The sequence below is a fragment of the Dipodomys spectabilis genome, unplaced genomic scaffold (genome assembly GCF_019054845.1).
Source record: "Dipodomys spectabilis isolate Male_0828 unplaced genomic scaffold, ASM1905484v1 ptg000783l, whole genome shotgun sequence".
Classification (NCBI taxonomy): domain Eukaryota; kingdom Metazoa; phylum Chordata; class Mammalia; order Rodentia; family Heteromyidae; genus Dipodomys; species Dipodomys spectabilis.
Genome location: NW_024871460.1, coordinates 13,158,730 through 13,178,488, shown reverse-complemented (window position 1 = coordinate 13,178,488; position 19,759 = coordinate 13,158,730). Strand labels below are relative to the sequence as shown.

General features: G+C 39.1%; 1 protein-coding gene across 2 annotated transcripts in view; it reads right to left on the bottom strand.

Moving 5' to 3' along the window:
* The window catches only part of Sybu (syntabulin), a 65,457-nt gene that overhangs the window by 25,647 nt on the left and 20,051 nt on the right, over positions 1-19,759 (bottom strand). For both annotated transcript variants that reach the window (XM_042673016.1, XM_042673015.1), the window contains exon 3: positions 15,788-15,991. In XM_042673016.1, the coding sequence (XP_042528950.1) occupies positions 15,788-15,991 (204 nt within the window). The remainder of the gene's footprint in view (positions 1-15,787; positions 15,992-19,759) is intronic.

The window sequence follows — 19,759 nt, the reverse complement described above, 5'->3', positions numbered from 1 at the left end:
GTAGAGTTCTTTTGTCTGTATCTTTTAAGCTCATAAAAATATACATTTGTTCAAAATTATATCACCATGTAAACAAAATGATTTAAAGCAAGGGGTGTATCCAGTATGTTACAAATTAAGATACACCTTTCCCTTGGGCTACATACCTGATTGTAATGAATGGAGCTATGTATGTTTTCCACACAAGCACAGGGAAGAAAAAACAGGACAACAATGATCAAATGAATAGAGGGAAAAACAGATCTTACATATTCCCGGAGGAATTTGCAAACCATTGAACAATCTGATCTGAATAGATGGTGATAAGTGTTCCAAGATCAATGCTGGATTTACCTCTGTGTAATTTTTAATGCAAAAAAAAAAAAAAACTTTGCAAGCACATATATCGACAAACTAAAACAAATAGCCTGGGTAAATTCTGGCACTTTGGGGCATCTGTATGGACTGTGGGAACAAAAACGAATGGAGAAATGGAAAGGCTAGAATTCATTTCCATTCTGACATATGTTCAAGGGACTAAAATTGAGAAGGGAAGAGGTGGGATTTTTAAAAAGTCACGGGAGGTTCTGGATCCTGGGCTGGGCTCACAGGAGAGCAGGTGCATGGCAGGTGGCATGGTTCTTGCTCTCCTACCCCCAGACACCTGTTTAAATTATGGTGCTAACAACAGACTACAGATTATAAAAGCCTTACACGGAGAACAAATACAATAAATGTGGGAATCAGATAATAATGCTACTAGCCACTGTGTGCTTAAAGTCTATCTGTCAAGAACTCTACACCTGCTTGTTGCTTTCGTCCTTGCTCCCAAAGAGGAAGGTTGAGTTAAATGCAGATTCTGAGGAGAGATGAGCCCACCGTCTGCCTGGGAAGGGACCTGCACATGGGATGCTGAGCTCCCAATTCAGCTTCCCATCTGGGGCTGAGCAGCAGGCCAGGGAAACACAGAGTGTTCCATCCTAGCAACAGGCTGCAATTTCACCTCACAATGCCATCCATCCAACGAGAACCACATTTCAGCCTTGAAGCTTCTGAACAAAATGTTTTTGGACTTCCCCTTCACCCGGTTCTTTCCTCTCCGTAAGAGTTCTCTCCTTGTCCTAGTGTGCTCTTTTTGCACTTAAAAAGAATGAAGTGTACTCACGATTAGGTTAAGCTCTGCATACAACTGTACTCTGCCTTTCCACAGGCTCCTTTAATGGAACCTTGCCCAGGATCTCAGGCCTCAATGATGCCTGGCATCGAGGACTTGCTCCCAGGCCAAGCCTTTGCTTGTCCAGCTACTGTGCCCCACCTCCAGCACAAATTAACTTTTACATGTCAGTGGACTCAATGTACTTTCTCTACTCTTTCCCTCCCCACCCCAGTGTTTTGTAAAAAAAAATCAAAAGGCAATGGAAAAACAAAGCAGAGCATTACAAATGAATCAAAGCCATTCCTCTTACGATCACTGAAGAATGCTGTTGTAGCAGTAAAAAGAACATAAGTAGGCAGTAGAAATGCAAGCTTGAAAATACCCCAGATAATCAAAGAGTATGTGACTAATTTCTGTACACTCCATTTATAAATACCTCCAAGAGGTAAAACTAACAAGTCTCAAAGGGGTTGAGCCTATTAAGTTGAATGTTAATACCACCTTGGCAAATAGTACCACAACAATATCATGTAGGTTCTGTCAGATTCATTCAGTTATACACATCTCTTAGAATGTACTAACTACTAGGTACTGTGCTAATTAAGAATATACAAGCAAACAAAGGATTCTTTTTAAACGATGTCTTTTACTATTTCAGTACAGTGGTTACCCCTGGGTGGAGGAGAGATTGGAAGCTGAGAAGAGAATGCAGGGCTTTTCTTAACCAACAAGACAGGTACACAAGTGTTTCCTGTAGTATTATGTTATCTAACTACATGGATGTCATATGCATTCTTTCTATGCAATCTATTATATTTAATATTTTAAAAGAAAATAATTTAAAACGGAAGATAACAAGAGAAAAAGAGAGAGGAAAGAACCATAGTCCTTGTCCTAGAGAAGCTAACTTTTAGCAACGAGCCATCCAAAAATAATTGTTAAACATAATATAGTGACCATTGCAACAGAACATGGAAAAAACAAATCTCTGAGGGAATACATACATAGCATTTTATTTAACAATGCTAGTGTGCAAAGTGAAAGTCCCTAAGAGTCTGCACTTAAAAAAGAAAATCCAATGTTAGCCAGGTGCTGATAGCTCATGCCTGTAATCCTAGCTACTCAGGTGGCTGAGATCTGAGGATCATGGTTCAAAGCCAGTTTAGGCAGGAAGGTCTGCCTAACCACCACAGAGCCACCAACCTTGAGTGAAAAAAGCTAAGGAGAGTACCCAGACCTTCAGGTGAAACCCCAGTATTGGCGCACGTGTACACCACTACACACACACACACACACACACACACACACACACACACACACACACACACAGAGCAAAACAAAACACAAAACACAAATACCCTTCTTAAAATGTCAATATTAAATTATGTCTTTGGGATTCTTTCCAGACTTGTACAGACTGGTTATATAACCCTCCTCTGTTCTCTTATGAGACCTCTACTTCCCCCAAAAATATATCACAGAAGGACAGGAATCCAAAAAATATCTGTTGTAAAAAAACCAAGTAGCATTACTCACTGTTGAGCAGGGGCCTGGCTATGAATGACGGGACAAAGGAGTGTGGAAATGCTAACTAGGAGACTCCTAGCCAAACCTCAAGGCAGAGGCAATATTCCTTTATGGTCCCTGCTTCTTCAGCTTGGCAACACGCGAGAAGATGGCATAATCTGCAGATCCTAAACAATCGCTGTAGTTTGAATGAGTGCTTCTAAGCCTGTGGCTTGGATCCTTCACTTCCACTAACTCTAATGGGGAAAGCATTGCATGTCAGAGTGTAAACCAGTATCAGGCCTGCATCTCTCAGGACAGTCAGGTCTACTCAGAGTCTTGGGCAGAAATCAGATCTTCCTGGCAAAGCCTGCAGAACTGCCTACCACAGCTTCTGAGCACGAGAAGCAGAACAATTTGGGAGATCTAGTTTCTCTGAAAAATGTTCTTGCTCCACAAGCCAAGGGAAGGAACATCCCTCCATCCAAAACTTCCACCAACTCCCCAATGAAAAGAGGACTCAGCCAATACAAGTGTTAATTGAGACTTCAAAAAATTCCCCAGACTTTAACAAAAGAATATGACCCAAAACTCATGACAGCAGCCCAAGTACTTGACAAATGCTTGACAAATGGTGCATAATCCCAGCATGCACATGCATGACCAACAACAATGGAAAAGAAAGGGGGAAATTATTGTGCTCACAGAACACTGCAATATAAAGAAAAGACCACCAAGAGAGGCATGAAGATGCTATTGAATGCTATGAAAGATTAGAAAAGAAAGCCTGTTCTAACTATATCATCCCAGAGATACTTTATTTAGAATTATGTTAAGTAATATCCATCCAGGACGTATGTTGATTCCAAGTTTCCAAAATGTTAGAAGACTCATCTTTTTTAAACCAACATTTCTACAAATGTCCACCTTTTCTCAATCAAAGGAGTTGGTGCAGTCTTTCTTGTCATGTTCTTTTCCAGGACAAACAGATTGAAAGTAGAGAAGTGTAAAGTAAAAAATTGTATTAAAATAAAAAGAAAGCTGCAAAATATAATTTAGGTCAACTCTTTGTGTGCTTTAAAATCAGCACCAGCAGGCACTGCGCATATGGCACTGGTTTTAATTTTTTATTTATTTTTTGGCTCAGATGTCACACAGGATTAGTGCAAAAGGAAAAATCCCAGCATGGGGCCTATTTTTATACAGATGAATCAATCATTTTCCATCTCTTCCTCTCTCATCATTCACTGAACTTTCAGCTTAATGAAATTACTTTTTTCAATACTTGTCATGGGCTGCAGCACTCTGAACGGAAATCCTTTCAGGAAAGGATGTCAGATTGAAAATTTGAACCTACATTTTCATGGTCAAACTTCATTCATGTTATAAATTTTGATCAGAATTAGGCCTAACTGCTTTTTGTCAAACACAGGCGTTGTGGTATCTAGCATAGCCATGGTGTTAGTGGCAACAAAATTCACTGGGAAATATTCCAGTTACAGCCATTTAGCAAACTATAAAACCACACATTTGAAAAGCAAAATATATCTGCTGCTGAAGGAAAATTTTACTTTCTCTTAGTTATATTCCCATGGACAGTAAATCCAAAATTTCCCTTCAGAATGCCCAAGTGCATATAGAGTCTAAGCATTTAATATGAAATTTGATAGGATGATCAAGAATTGACACTGAGCAAGATGCATGGTATTCATGAACTGCTTTGTTAAATGACAACTCCTTTGTACAATTAATTCACAATAATAAAAATAAAGAAAGAATTGTTAAAGTTGTGAGTAGATGATACCTCTGACCCTTATGCATTGTAAACATGATGATGATGATACTTACAGTATTCAAAGCACAGTAGCAGCTAATATTTATTATATGCTATGTGCCAAGGGATTTTCAAGTAGTCTTGTCAGGCAGGTGTTGCTAATCATCTGCATGACACAGATGAGGGAAGAATTTTCCAAAGAAGACGCAGACATTTTGAAGTTGCATGAAAATCCCACCATACACCAGTCTTCAGAGATGAGTGGGAGGAGTTTATCATATAGTTTGAGAGATGGATATGGGCTTTCTACTACTAATATAGTAGTAGAAATGTGGTAATGTTTCCACATAACAAAAATCAAGATCCCTATAGAATTTATCATGTCTGTTTGATGTTCTGTATAATGTTTTATATGATGGAAATTATATCTGTACAATATTAAGTCCAATGACCTGAATCTTGGCATTTGTGATACAATGAAGAACAATGTAGTTATTTGTACATGTACATTCTTTTTCTGTGTGGGTGCCAATCCTAGGGCTTGAACTTGGAGACTTGGGATGTTCCTGAGCTTTTGTGCTCAAGGCTAGCACTCTACCACTTGTACTACAGTTCCAACTCCACTTCTAGCTCTGTGTGTGTGTGTGTGTGTGTGTGTGTGTGTGTGTGGTTAATTTCTGATAAGAGTTTTATGGACTTGTTTCTCTGTGCTGGCTTAAATCATGATTTGATCCTCAAATCCTAGCCTCCTGAATAGCTAAGATTACGTATGTGATCTACTGGCCGCTAGCTTGTACATTTACATTCTAAATGGGTAGGATTTCTTTTAACTTCTTCTGGAGAATTACGATTGCACTATGACTGTTAGCATAGATGGCACACTGTACAGTGGACCCTTTGCTTGAATGATCATGAGGTTTAGAAAAAGAAATTTATAATGCTTTGCGTTCACTCTTTCATTGGATTAACAGTGAGTTTCTTTATACAACTGTAGTCCACTTTTGCTTTTTGTTTGGTGTTGCTATATGATAGCGATCTCCTGTAAACCACCTAAAATCTCAATTTTACAGTTTAATGCTACTGAGCTAGCATTCTACTTACCATGTGTATGCTCTTCCTTGTGCTTCTACTAATTGACTTTAATGCCACAGACATTCTCCACTTGCCCAGCCAATGAAACAAATCCTGTAAGGTGACCCATGTGTCTCACAACATTAGGAATCCAACGCTGTGCGTGCTCTTGAATTGTATTGAAAAATAAAGTGGTAGACAAAAATACACCCCAACTCTACAGATAATAAGAATTTCAGAGGGGCTGGGAAGGTAGCTCAGTGGTAGAGTGCTTGCCTTGCATGCATGAGGCCCTGGGTTCGATTCCTCAGTACCACATAAGCAGAAAAGGTTGGAAGTGGTGCAGTGGCTCAAGTGGTAGAGCGCTAGCCTTGAGCTGAAGAGCTGAGGGACAGCGCCCAGGCCCAGAGTTCAGGCCCACAACTGACCAAAAAAAAAAAAAAAAAAAGAATTTCACAGATTCTACTAGATGCCATGGGAGAAATGATAAAATGTCCCAGAGACACATGCTCTGAATAATTTTCACGAGGAACTTGCTTTCTTTTGGCTAGCCATATGAGCAGGCTTTCTCTTGACAATAAATACATTGCATCTCAGCCTACACAGAGGTCCAATGCAAGCTTTGTGCAGTGCCAATTAGCCTTAATTGTGAGATGTGCTCATTTATTTCTCAAGCGCACCAGTGGTATTTACAAGTGCAATATGCAATGCTCAAGAATGAGAGGCTAAGTCGAACGTAGAACATCAAAATATATTCTAAACTGTATGGTCCATCTTCTTTAAATTCTTAGCAACTTACATGAACAGATTCACAAACGACTAGGGCATTTTCAACAATACATGTGTGTAATTTCAAAAGTTTAGAAATTCTGAAACTCCTACATTTAGGATATTTCAAAAGGCTAAGCTGAAGAATTTTCAGTATGCATTCTTAGCCTGCTACAACCAACTTTATACATAAACACATGCTCACACACACACACACAAACAGAGCATATCACAATTTGTAATTCAATATAATTATTTACTTACTGTGACTAATACTACTTACTTAGAAGGTAAGCTCCGTAGACTTTCATGGCAAACACTGCCTCTGCAAATAGCCTCCCACTATAGGCTGGGGTATATTTTTTGCAGAAATACAGTGTGTGTAGCTCAGCTCATCTCTCTACAGAGTACAGTCTTAGAATAGGGTATCCATGGAGACCTAGCCTTCTGCATGTGCAGGGCAAGGAAGTTCCTCTGCTGGGCACCATAGCAACAGGAGGCAGAGGGAGAGCTGGCCTATCAGCAAAGAGCAGAGCCTTCTCCCTAGTGACTGCAGCGTTTCAAATGGAACCATCGCCCTCATGAATGGACACAAAGCTTTTCTAGAAATGCCAAATTGTCAAACGCAAGTAAATGCCTACACAACCTTCAAGATTAATCCTTTGACAATACTGGAACAAATGTGTAGACAATTTCACATTAATTATAATGTCCCAATGAACAGGAAAGAAAGTACCTCAAAATCTCACATATTCTTACATTTAATGGTAAGCCTGTGGCATTTTTAAGGAAATTGCTTAGTTATTTCATGAATTAAAGCTATTTAAATATGCAAGGCACTTCACTGCCCTGGCTGAAAGACAGGAATAGAGGAAAAGCCATTGTTCTGAGGAGAAGCAAGATGGAATCTGGGGCTCAGTGGAAAAAAACTGAAGACAAATTCTTTTCCAAAGCAGAAGTTTTCTTGAAGTAAACACATTTCTACAAAATTCCTTCATCATATCAGGTGGGTTTCCAATAAGTAGGCACTCATGGTAAAATAGGACCAATGCACGTGAAAGGATTGGATGTTCAAACACCTTCACGTGGTTTTCATAAACTTTCTTCATTTCTCATGTTATAACAATAAAGAGAGTGGTCATGGAGCAGATACTGTACTTCAGGCAAATATTATCAAATGCTGACACTGATTTTTTTTTCCAAAGCTAGAGGATATACTTGTCTACCTCTCTGTTGTGCAGGATTTATGGGATGGCTATATTCACATATATCTAACATCATTTGTGAAATTCACAGCAATGTACCAAAGCTAAGTATTCATTATTTCCCTACATAATAAAAAAGAGAGAAAACATATCTGACTGTGATAAAGCAAACTCCCCCCCCCATCCGCCCATGACCTTCAGGTGACTCTGTATCCTGTCTCAATGTCTATAAACATAGGGTGGTTACTCCTCCTTCTCTTACAACTACCTTTCAGAAAAGAAGAAATCTTCTATTAGAGCCTTTCTACAACCTCTCATTGCAGGGCTCCCTCCTAATTACTTTCTTTAAACTAAAAGTGCTAGTTGGAAAAGTGGCCTCCGTCTCTGCGAGTTTTAGCTGCCTTCAGAGGCCAACTGAAGAAAGACAGAAATTAAATAACAGAATGTTTTTTTTAAATTAAAGAATGACACCTCCAGCCTTTTAAAGGCTGCATTCAATTGTAATAGAGTTAGGAGTTAAGTTGGAGAGATCACAAATCCTACATTTTTGGCTGAAATCAGGCATTAAATAGCTCTGCCTACTGACGGATGTTCATATAACCGACGGCTGAAATGCCAGCAGTCCCTCCACTATGCAGTGGGTGCTGGGACAGCTTGTGGGTTCATCAGTGACCACCTCTATTCTTCCCTTCTTCCATAATAACAGATCGTCTCCATTTGAGTAAGATGACCTGGAATAGAATTGGAAATGACATATGCCACTTTTTCATCCTGCCATTAATGTGGCTGAGGACTTCTCCTCAGTCTTTTCCTCCTGCCTGCTAGATGGCAAGTGAAAAAGTGGCCTAACTACCACCAGCCTACATCTCCCAAATACCTATGTGCTATTTGCAGGGCACAAATTAATACCTGTCTAATTTAAACCTGTGTCACGTCGGATCTCTTTATTATAACAATCAATATCCTCATAATACTTGTAATCTTGAAAATTGACTAGTAATAGTATGTGGAATGGATTCAAAACTGCTTCATCTTGAACAAATTGAGTGAGGATGATGATTACTTGCTCTGGAAAAGTTAGATGATTTAAAAAGTAGCCCTAGTAGCTAGACATCGATGGCTCATGCTTGTAATCCTGACTTCTCAGAAGGCTGAGATCTCAGGATTGTTGTTGGAGGCTAGCTTGGGCAGGAAAGTCCATGAAACTCTCCAATGAACTACCAAAAAGTCAAAAGTGGAGCTGTGGGGTAAAGTGCTAGTCCTGAGCACAAAACAAAAACAAAAACATTCAGAGACAGCACTCAGGCCCTGGGTTTAAGCCCATGACCAACATGTGTACACATGCACACACACACACACACACACACACACACACACAGACACACAGTAGTCCTAGCAAAGATAAAGATATGAGTAGAGCACAGTGTTTCTAAATTAATAATGCTACAAATACATTTAACTAAAATAATAAACTCAGAGTTTATTGGCAATTCATCCATATTTCTAAAGGATTACTGGAGCTTGTAAATAAAATAACTTCTTTAGGAAAATGAAGACCTTATAGTAAGTTATAGACATTGTACCCCTGTAACTTTGCTATTTCCTCCATCTCCATAGGCTAACTTTAATGTCCAGTTTTACTTTTTGAGAAACCAAGATCTACAGAGGCAACAGAGAGATCCCAACACATAAATCAAATCATTTCTTCTCTCTGTAGTGGCTTCCTGTCACTTTGACTACACAGACATTATCTTCCCCTTCTTCTCTCATTGCTTTGGTCAGCACAAGTGTACTCCAGACCCTCCCACGTGTGAGGGAACATTTGTTTTTATACTAATATTTAGGATTGAATGAGTTAAAGGCTTGGAATTCGGGCTGGGACAGTCAGTACTCAGTAATTATCAGTTTCAAAAATCAGCCATTTTTTCAGTGTTATCTGAGCCTATAATTACTTTTATAGTTCCTTTCTAAATGTTTTCATAATTCAATATCAGAAACAGATTACATCCTATAGATAAGGCTGAATTTTATTGCTGGAATGCTTTTGCTCATCATTAGTGAGCAATAATGCCTTGCCCAAGAACATAAAAAGTTTCCACAACCCAGACCTTCATTTTCAGAATTAAATTTATTTTTTCCACTGCTTGGAAATATTTCTAATGCTTCAAACATTTTCTGCCAAGTTTGTCACCACAATGACTTCATCTGCTTTTGCATCAGTTACTGCATTAAGAATTACAAAGCATTTAAAATTGACAATGGCCCAAAAAATCCACTAGACATATAGTGGTCTTTCCTATGTCTTTATTCATTGTCAAGCAATAATTTATACTGCTGTCACTGTCTTCTCTTATATCAGCTGTTCTTGTTTTCCATGAACTGGGATAACAAAAAAATACTAAAAGTTCTGCGTGGAACTTTGAGAAGTTTTCGGGCAAATGAGCCGAGTGCTTGTGGCTAATACCTGTAATCCTAACTGTATTCAGGAGGCTGAGATCTGAGATCGTGGCTTGATGCCAGCCAGGGTAGAAAAGTCTGTGAGACTCTTATCTCAAATAAACTACTCAGAAATAACTTCAAATGGTTCTGTGGCTCAAGTGGTAGAGTGCTAGCCTTGAACACAAGGAAGCTCAGGGACAGCACCTAGGCCCTGAGTTCAAGACAGCAAAATAAACGAAATAATTAATTAAAAACAAATAAATAATGTGCATGGAGTTTGTCACATCTTTATAAAGAGCTAAGCAACTGCCAGTAACATCTAGTGAGGAATCAACTCACCTTTTCAACCACTTAAAAAAAAAAAAAAAGAGATGAAAACACAAGATTTCAAAAAGACCAGGAGCAGCTTCAGATTAAAAAGCTTCAGTTATAAAACAGTGACATGAACATTTGAATCTATTATGTTAGCCTCAAGTCTAGTGGTTAGAAAATGCCCTCTGTGTCTCTCAGTACGTACCATTCTAGCCCCAAGACAGGCCAGTTTAGATCACCTAAATTGTAGAGAAGCTGAGTGAGTTTAAGCAATCAGTTCTCCTCTATGTAGCTCAAGTTATCATAATAATAGTTCAATCCAGGTAAGTTGTATAGCTATTGTTTTGTTTTAGGGAACTGACTTTGAAGTAGAAAGGACGCTTGATACAAGAGCAGTGGAAACACCTGTGGGGCTATGTCTATAAAAGGAACCAGTATTGACTAATCACTAACCTAGTTGGTACCTTCTGAGTTTTCTAGCAAATGTATCTGAATGTGGGAAATCTCTCTCTTTGTGACAGTAACCAATTCTGCCCTATTGTTGTGAGGTTATTAGAGTTCAGCTTGGCCAAGTCTCCAATTTCAATTGCCTAAGTGGTGTCTGATAACAAGAGGATACTAACTTGGCTAGAAGGCTGAGGAAGTACACAGACACCTTTCAAATGCAGATTTCAACATTTTAGTTTCTAAATGTGGATTTCTTTTATATTATAATGACCCCAGGCTCTAGCTCTTTACTTATCTCCTTAATCTCCTCTAGCGCTGTTTCTACTTTCCCTTATTCTAATCACTTGTTTAACTAGTGTAATTGTTTCCCCACCACTCCAACCCGTAAGGTGAACAAAGGATTTAATAGTTCTACTTGTAAAACAAAGATAGTGGCTTTTTTTTCCTTCCCAGGGTTAAGGCAATCCCCAGTAATAAATCTGGCATTAAAGTTGGCTCAGGAATGCCATTTGATATACTAGTATAGTAATCCAATTACACTTTTCATTACGGTAAAGTAATGTCATCAAAAAACTAGGGGGCATTACAAGCCGAAGGAATGTTTCCAATGGGATTGCCCAAAAAGTTCCCCTCAGAGAAGGAGGAGGAGGATGGGAGGAGTGGCATTGGTCAGGATGCACTGGACTCATAAATTCATACGTTGAATTGAAACCCCCTTGTGGAGTTACTTAAAGATAATAAAAAGAAAATGAAAAGTTTCCCTTGGAGGTCTTCATCCCTTTGGTTTTTACTCTGTTCTCTCTCCCAGATATATAACTAGCTCCCATTACAAAATAAAAAACAAGGTCATGCTTATCCCAAATTCTTCATACTTCTCTCACTCTAAACCTAATCACTTGTGCAAATTACGCCCTCTATTTCCCATCTGGGAAAAAGGTGAGGTTGTGGAGATTCAGCCTTGAATGTTTTTTTTCCCTGAATTATAGATAAAAGGAAACAACAACAGTAAACAAAAAAATATACCACTGGTATCCAACTGGTCTTCAGGAATGTTTGCTCCTTTTTGGCCATTTTTTAGTCTGTGCAGGTATTCAGTGATAGAAGCCAAAGTGACAGAAGGCTCACTGTCTCCAACAAGTTTCCAGAAGGAGTTCCCGCCTGGCAGGAAGGGATCCCTGCTGGGTGCTCCACAGGCCTCTATTGGCAGCCTGGCCTTCCTCACTGCTCAGTTCATCCTTCCAAGCCCTTCCCAGCAGCCTGTGACATATTTCTCATTTCTCTCTGCATCACAGGCTCCATAAACATTATTAGCTCTTCATCTGACTGACCTCCGGGGCATTTCAATACCTCTTTTGGAGCTGAGTAGCAGTGTTCCCAAATCTAGAGCAATGGACCTAAAATTAAATGGGCTTTAATTACTTAATGGGGGGAGGGGAGCGGAGCTCCTAATTGCTTGCTATTTTAATACATTAATATTAGTTTTAATGAGGTGGCTTGTTTATTTATTTTTTTAAATTAGACTGCATGTCAAAAGCTGAAGAACCAGCTTTGACTGAGATGCGGGTCATTTGGGGCTGTAAAGAAGGCAAACTGTTTTCACCTGAGAGCAGTACCTTCTTGTGGAGTAACAGATTGTGTGTCTGCATTTTCTAAATTTTAGTGTCATGTAGGGGCTTCACTTCCAGGATTTCCTCCCATTATATTTATGAGATTGACAGCTTTATTCAGTCAAAAGTTCAGAGAACTATAGGTCACTGTGCAGCTTTTTCTCAAATACAAAGAGCATACTGGAAAGAATTGAGTTCCATTCAAAAGCTGTAGTGAGTTATTGCTGTTGTTGTTGTTGTTTTTCTCAAAGGCAATGGTAGAAACAACACAGATTCCCTCAGCTTAGTTCTACACAAATAACTAGATCAGCTAAGCAGTTTAATTTAATCAGTTGACAAATGGTTAGCATTGCCTTTGGGCTAGAGGGATTAAATTAGGATTCACCACTTTTGTTGTTACTTTTCCTTTTACTCAGGGTTGTAGGAGGCAGGTCTGGAACTCCCTACATAGCATAGGCTGGCCTAAAACTGGTGATCTTCCTGATTCAATTTCCTGATTGCTACGATTATAAGTATGCACCATTAAGAGAGGAGGGTTCATAGTTCTTAATGAAGGAGATACACAACACCACTGTTTGGCCATAGGGCATATTTTTATGGATGTAGGGACTTAACCCTATGATGGGATCAATGACTTGAGAAGATTAGGAGAGGTAGGCTGGCACATTTCCACTCTCTTACATGTGATGCCCTCTTCTGCGTTATTATGGTGAAGCCAGAAGTCCCTGGCCAGAGGCTCATCCACAACTTAGATTTTTCCCAGTCTCCAAAGCTATAAGAAATGTTTCTTTTCTTTCTGGGTTACCCAATCTCAGGTATTCTGTTATAGAAACTGAACGGATCTACCACATCCCTGCCAGGTGACCACGTGAAGGCAGGCAGGCACAGGAGAAAGATTATTACAAGGTTTATTAGAGGAGCCATATTTCTCCCGATGAGAGAGCGTATGACAGCCTCCACTATCTAGGTAGCAGCAGGGTCTTGGGGTAGGAAGTGTGGTAAGTGGGAGCTCAGGTGGGTTTGGGTGGAGAGAGGGAGGGGCCAGCTGTATGGCGGAACTCCAGGTCAGGGAGAAGCTCCAGGATTGGGTGGAGCTGAGGACCAAAGGTGGGCATAATGCTTGCAGAAACACCAACAGACTAAAATCAAAGGTCTACAATAATAATAGCTAAAATAATGATATACATAATAAATATTAAAGAGGATTAGAGAAGTGGAATCTTTGTACATTGCTGGTAGGAAAATAAAATGGTTGAGGCACATTGGAAAATAGTCTTACAGTTCCTCCAAATGTTAAACAGAGAATTTTTGTATGACATTATAATTGAATTCATAGCTGCATACCCAAAAGAACTGCAAATGTGTTCAAACAAAGGCTTATATACTGAAGTTCATAGCACTATTACACATAATAAATAGAAAGTAACAAATCAACAAATTATGGTTTATTGATAAACAACCCAAAGATCCATCATTTTGTTTATGTGGTATACCACATAAACAAAATATGGTATACCACCACATTTATAAGGCAAGTTGGAAATTATAGCAAATAATGGAGATAGTGGTAATGAAGGGGTATTGGAAAACTTTCCATATTGTCCACTCAGTTATTCTTTTAGTAAGCCTAAAATTGATTTAAAAAAAAACCAACAAGGTATTTTAAAATATAAAATACTGATATAGTAGAAAATTATCCCAGCTGTGGAAAGGAATGGAGTACTGAGACATGTTACACTGGTAAACTAGAAAACATGACCGTAAGTTCAAGAAGTTTCACACAAAAGGCCACATAATGTATGATGGTGTTTGCATGAAATACCAAGCACGGGAAAATCCAGAGAGATAGGGCATGGGCTAGCGGCAGTAAGGCTGAGGAGAGGGGAGTGAAAAGTGGATATGGGGCTGCTAATGGATATGGGGCTTTGTGTGGCACATAGAAGAATATTTTGGAGCTGGATAAGGGTGAGGCATGTGAATAGACTAAAAGCCACTGAGTTGTACATCCTGAGTGAATTTCTTGATGTGTAAACTATATCTCAATTTTTAGAAGACTGAATTTCAATTTAATAATTAATTTGCAGGAGAGCAAGAGTGAGAGCAAGTAGGAGAATGAGAGAAGAGACAGAAGCAGTCCTGGGCTTTGGATACATAAACTAACAAACTGATTAGCTCATTCTGTTTTAAGGATTGAGGATACCTCTGACTGTATACATTCCCTAGTTTCCTCTTTAACACGCCATCTTTGCTTCCTCATTATTTTTTATGCTTTTACTTTTTCATAGTACACCAAAGGGTCATACAGTTTAGGTTTTTCTGTTAGATCAAATGACACTGTCTGTGTTTGGCCAAAAGTAAGACAAAGAATAATTCCTCATGAAAACTGTGCACAGCAATTCTTCAGAAAGTACATGAGATGCTAGCATCCAGTTTAAGAGGACAATGAACCAAGTCTTGGTTTCGTTAAATAAAACCATCTGTCGTTCCTTATATAACGTTTCATGAGACAAAACTTAGAAGACAAATGAGAAATAAAGACTCCTGTAAGCTACGGATCTGTTTTCCTCAGGCTTGTATATGCGTTATATACATATAGTGTAATTGTAATGGTTAAAAGAATATAATAGGGAGGTTGTACCTAAATGTCATTGCTTAGGCCTTTTGACTTTAATCAATAAGACTATATTTGCTTGTATTTCTGAGATGCATAACATTTACTTACATATTTCAGATTTTGACAACTCACCTATTCTTTTTTTTTTTTTTTTTGGTCAGTCGTGGGGCTTGAACTCTGGCCTTGGGCACTGTCCCTGTGCTCTTCAGCTCAAGACGAGCTCTCTACCGCTTGAGCCACAGCGCCACTTCTGGTTTTCTAGTGGTTTATTGGAGATAAGAGTCTCACGGGCTTTCCTGCCCAGGCTGGCTTTGAACCATGATCCTCAGATCTCAGCCTTTTGAGTAGCTAGGATTACAGGCGTGAGCCACCAGCGCCCAGCTACAACTCACCTATTCTAATGCTCATAGCATTCTATTCATTGCAGTAGTTATTTTCATTTCACCTATGGCATCTAAGGATTTTAAATTACTGAATGTAAACACATATGACATCACTTAAAAAGAAAAAAAATTCATGTATGCCCAGCTCTACAGATTCCCATTGCTTTTTTTTTTTTTTTTTTTACAACTTATGGTAACTTTAGATAATGTCAAGTAATGTCTTTTTATTTTATAATTTGTTAGAATTGGTTATAGAGTTTAAACATCTGATAGGCCATCTGCCTTTTTATACTTGGTTCCTTTTTTTAAAAAAGAAATTTCTTAAAAATGGATGCACACCTCACTATGCTTAATTACTAACAAATATTACAGCAAATTCTCTATCTCCCTGAAAAGTATGTCTCAGTACTAGTATAGTCTCAGTGATCTTTATCTTGATAGACAGGTGTTTTGCTTCCAATGGGAAGTCTTCCCAGCATTTTAATCTGATTAAAAAAAATACCTATGGAATAATAAGTACACTTACCTGGCTTTACAAGGCCTGCCTTTGATTCCTTCTTATGTCGAGATGTCTGGCTGTGGCTGTTTCCCTCACCAACCATTGCAATTGTGCATTTCTTTCTGGTAAAGTCTTCATCACTTCCAGGGCAAAAGCCAATGGGACTGTTTCCAGTGTCTGATGGCGTCTTCACAGGAGACACTGACTGGCTACTAGGACAGCCTGTGTCATCTAAGAGAGAGCAATTGTTGTGTATTTAATATGGAGGAGAAAATCAAAGATGATAATTAGATGCCACATGTGTAACACACACACACACACACACGCACCCAAGTGCTCTGCTTGTGAAGTTCAGGTTAACTACAGTGCATGACCCTGCTTTGATGACTCTCCTTTCATTTTTCCAAATTTTAGCCACTCATGTTAACAAAATATCAACTATTTTAAGGGAATACTTTCCCTTCCTGTTTTAAAATATAATTGTATTGTTGTTATTAAGATATTACACAAAAGTATTAACATTTCATAAGTCAGGTAATCAGTATATTTCTTTTTTGGACAATGTCACTCTTCCTTTGTTTTACTCAGTTTTCCCCTCCTATCCCTGCCTACAAATTACATAGATAATTTTCTACATAGTGTCTTATTAAATAACATGTTGCATTTGCTCATCCTTCTTCTTTCAGGGGATACTTTCAAGGTAAAATAAATGAGCTTTCTGGTGGTCAAAAAATTTTATTTTGGAGCTAGGAATGTTCCTTAGTGGTAGACTGCTTGCCTACTATGCATGGAGCCCTGGGTTCAATTCCTCAGCATCACATAAACAGAAAAGGTGGGAAGTGGTGTGTGGCTCAAGTGCTACCCTTGAGAAAAAAAAAAAAAAAAGCTCAGGGACAGTGCCCAGGCCCTGATTTCAAGCCCCAGGACAGGCAAAAAATAAAATAAGAATATGTGTTTGGATATGTGGTATAATTTTGGGTGATATAATTCTACAGGTTTTTGTATGGAGTTAGAAGTAAAATGTTCATTAAAACAATTCAAGATCACTAGTTATGAAAATAAAGCTACATGAATACTGCTGACCTTACCCAATTTTTCATCCCTTGACCCATCAGTTGGTTAATAGAGTTTTCTCAATTAAGAACTCTGGCTTTAGAAGTTCAAAGAAGTCACATCACATACACATCAATTACAGCCATTTCTGTCTAGCATAGTGATAAAATGAAAATGTTACATCAGAAACACTCCTCTAACTTTCAAGTTTCAGATGATTATTAAAAAGGATCATTATCTTAATTCAGTATATATGGTATGAAGTGACCCCAAAACACTAGATACTTCTTAAGCAACAGCAAATTCATACTGCCAGTGTCTACAAATAATTTCCGAACTTATCAAAGTGGCTTGATGCTCACCTGGGCCATCTCACTGGCCCAGCTGGTCTTCCTGACAACCATGTCTCCATCTCAGCCACTTCTCCCATGTGTGGCCCGTCTGCAGTCAAGCTAGCAGTGGCAGCGTGTGGCCGCTGCTCCTACCAGCCCCGCGATGCGCCATCCAGACGCACCCCTGGCCCCAGACCCTGCTCAAGAACCACCCCGCCTCGCTACTGCTCCCGCTTTTAGTTCCTGCCCGGGCACACTCAGGCAACCCGAGCCACTCCCCCACCTGGACCCAAGCCTACCACGGAGCCCCTGCCCTACCGGACCGCCTTCTGCTCACTGACACACAACAGGAGGTTCCAGCTGCTCCTCTCTCCCAGACAGGCAGATTGGCCAGTGAGGGCCCGCAGGCCCAGCAAAGGGAAGTGATTAGTGCTATGAGCACCGCAGCCCAGGCTGCTCAGATAAATGTGATAAATGTGCTTAAATAAGGACAATCATATAGAAGTTTAGAGCCAATATGTATCTACTCAACATGTTCAATTAGTGGTAAATTGTTGTTCTTCATATTTTTTATTTATGAAAATATTTTGCTGCCAGTTATACAGGTGTTAACTAGACATGCGAAGAAAGATATATAGCACTAATAATTTTAGAACTATTGTGTTTTTATGAATATGAAGGGCACTGAAATAATTTGCCAGCTATCCAGGGCTATCTTAAAACTCCATGGCTGAAACAGAAGTAGATATGAATAAAATATAGATTACCTGAATTATGCCTAGAATCCACGCAAAAAAGAATTGCTACTGTTTCATATTTGGTTTCTATTTCATTTTTTATTATGAAATATCCTAGTTCCTGGATCAAAGTGAACTTGGCACTCACATCCTGATTTATTTCTTTCTTTTTAAGTTTTTGGCATAGTATAGGAGCTCCATTAGTCTGTCTCTGGACATGCTGTTTGATATATACTACTCATGCTACTGAATGTGCTGCTCCTTTAAATATACTCTGAACTTCCTGAACACTTGAAGGCCATCTGGTCCAGGGTTAGTGTGGCGAGGCCTTCTGTGGGTGGCTATGACTCATTCTTTACTATCCCTGCCTTTCTTTCTCTTTTGCAGGCCCCAGCTTCAACTCCAAGAGGTCTGAATCTAAAAGTGCAAGGCTGCTAATTATTCAGGCACACTCCTGAAATTTTAAAAGGTGTGACAAGTCTGTGCATGGCTTCAGAGAGGAACTCTTTCCTGATTCCTAGTCCAAAACTTGAATGAAGTCTAATCATTCAAACATTTACCTATTTCAATAATCATCATTTTTATGATCATATGCACATAGCTCTTGAGCTCCTGCAATCCTCTCCTAAGAATATCCTCCTTTGATCTCATGGGTCAATATTACCATGGAACAAAAGGTGAACCACTAGAACAAAAGGTGAAACTCACTAGACACTATATTGGAAATGAACTATACAACACGGTGGGGAGGGAAGTTGAGAGGGAAAAAATGAGAGAGAAGGAGGAAGGGGTGGCACTGTTCAAAAGGAAACATTCATTACCTAACTTATATAACTAACTTCGCTGTACATCACCTTTACAAGAACATTTACAAAACCTAAAATAAATACCTTAGACTAAAAAAAGATTTGCCTACTGCCCTTAAAATTATTTCCTTAGGAGTCAGTTCCATAAATTACCCTAAATAAGAATATGTTACCCTGAATTTTCAGCATTAGTCATGTCAAGCATTAGGTATTTAAAGTCTGGATAAAAACTGACAAGTTTAGCTTTGAGTGGTAGCAGCATGCGAAAGGCCACAGCGATTTTTCACTTAGGGTACATGCCTTACCTGCTGCAGGTATTTATGCTCCCCAGGGGCAGGGAATGAGAGTATGACATCTAAATCAATATTGAACTTTTGGAACCTATTAAAACATGAATTGCTGCTGCATACATGTATGTCTCTTTTTACTTTCCACTACTGTGCTTCAGATGAAGCAGGAAGACAATCGTTTATTTTTTTGTTTAAAGGAATATGTATCAAGTTCAGAAGCTCAAGCAGCCGACCAGTATTGTACCCAAGTCCCATCTTGGTGGAGCTTATAAATTAGCCAGAGGAGTTAGCATTTAAACATCTATGTACCCAAGAAAATCAATGAGTTCTGAGAACAGTCTGGGATAGGTGTCTGTTTTGTTTAATGGGACCAACAATAACCAAAAATAGTCTAGCTCACAAAAGGCAGGATCGTTAATTGTCTTACTAGAGAGGACACACTTTAAATCATGCAAAGTAAGACCCCAACATAGACACAGAACTTCATGCTTTAGTCATCTGATCATCCCTAGCCCATGGGAGATTTTACTCTTTGAAGAAGTGGTTATCTTTTCAACAAATCTTATCTAGGCTCCTTCTCAGCCATCCCTTCCCATCCCCGCCTCTTCGTGGCACAGGTGGAAACTGACCATCATTTCAGATGAAGATAATAGTCCTCTTCAAAATTCTGTACAAATATTCTCAGTTCAGGGAAGCTGTAGTAATGCCTGCACCTGAGACCTGCACCTGAGAGGCTGAAGAGGGGAGATGAAGAATTTGAGGCCAGGTTGTACTATACAGC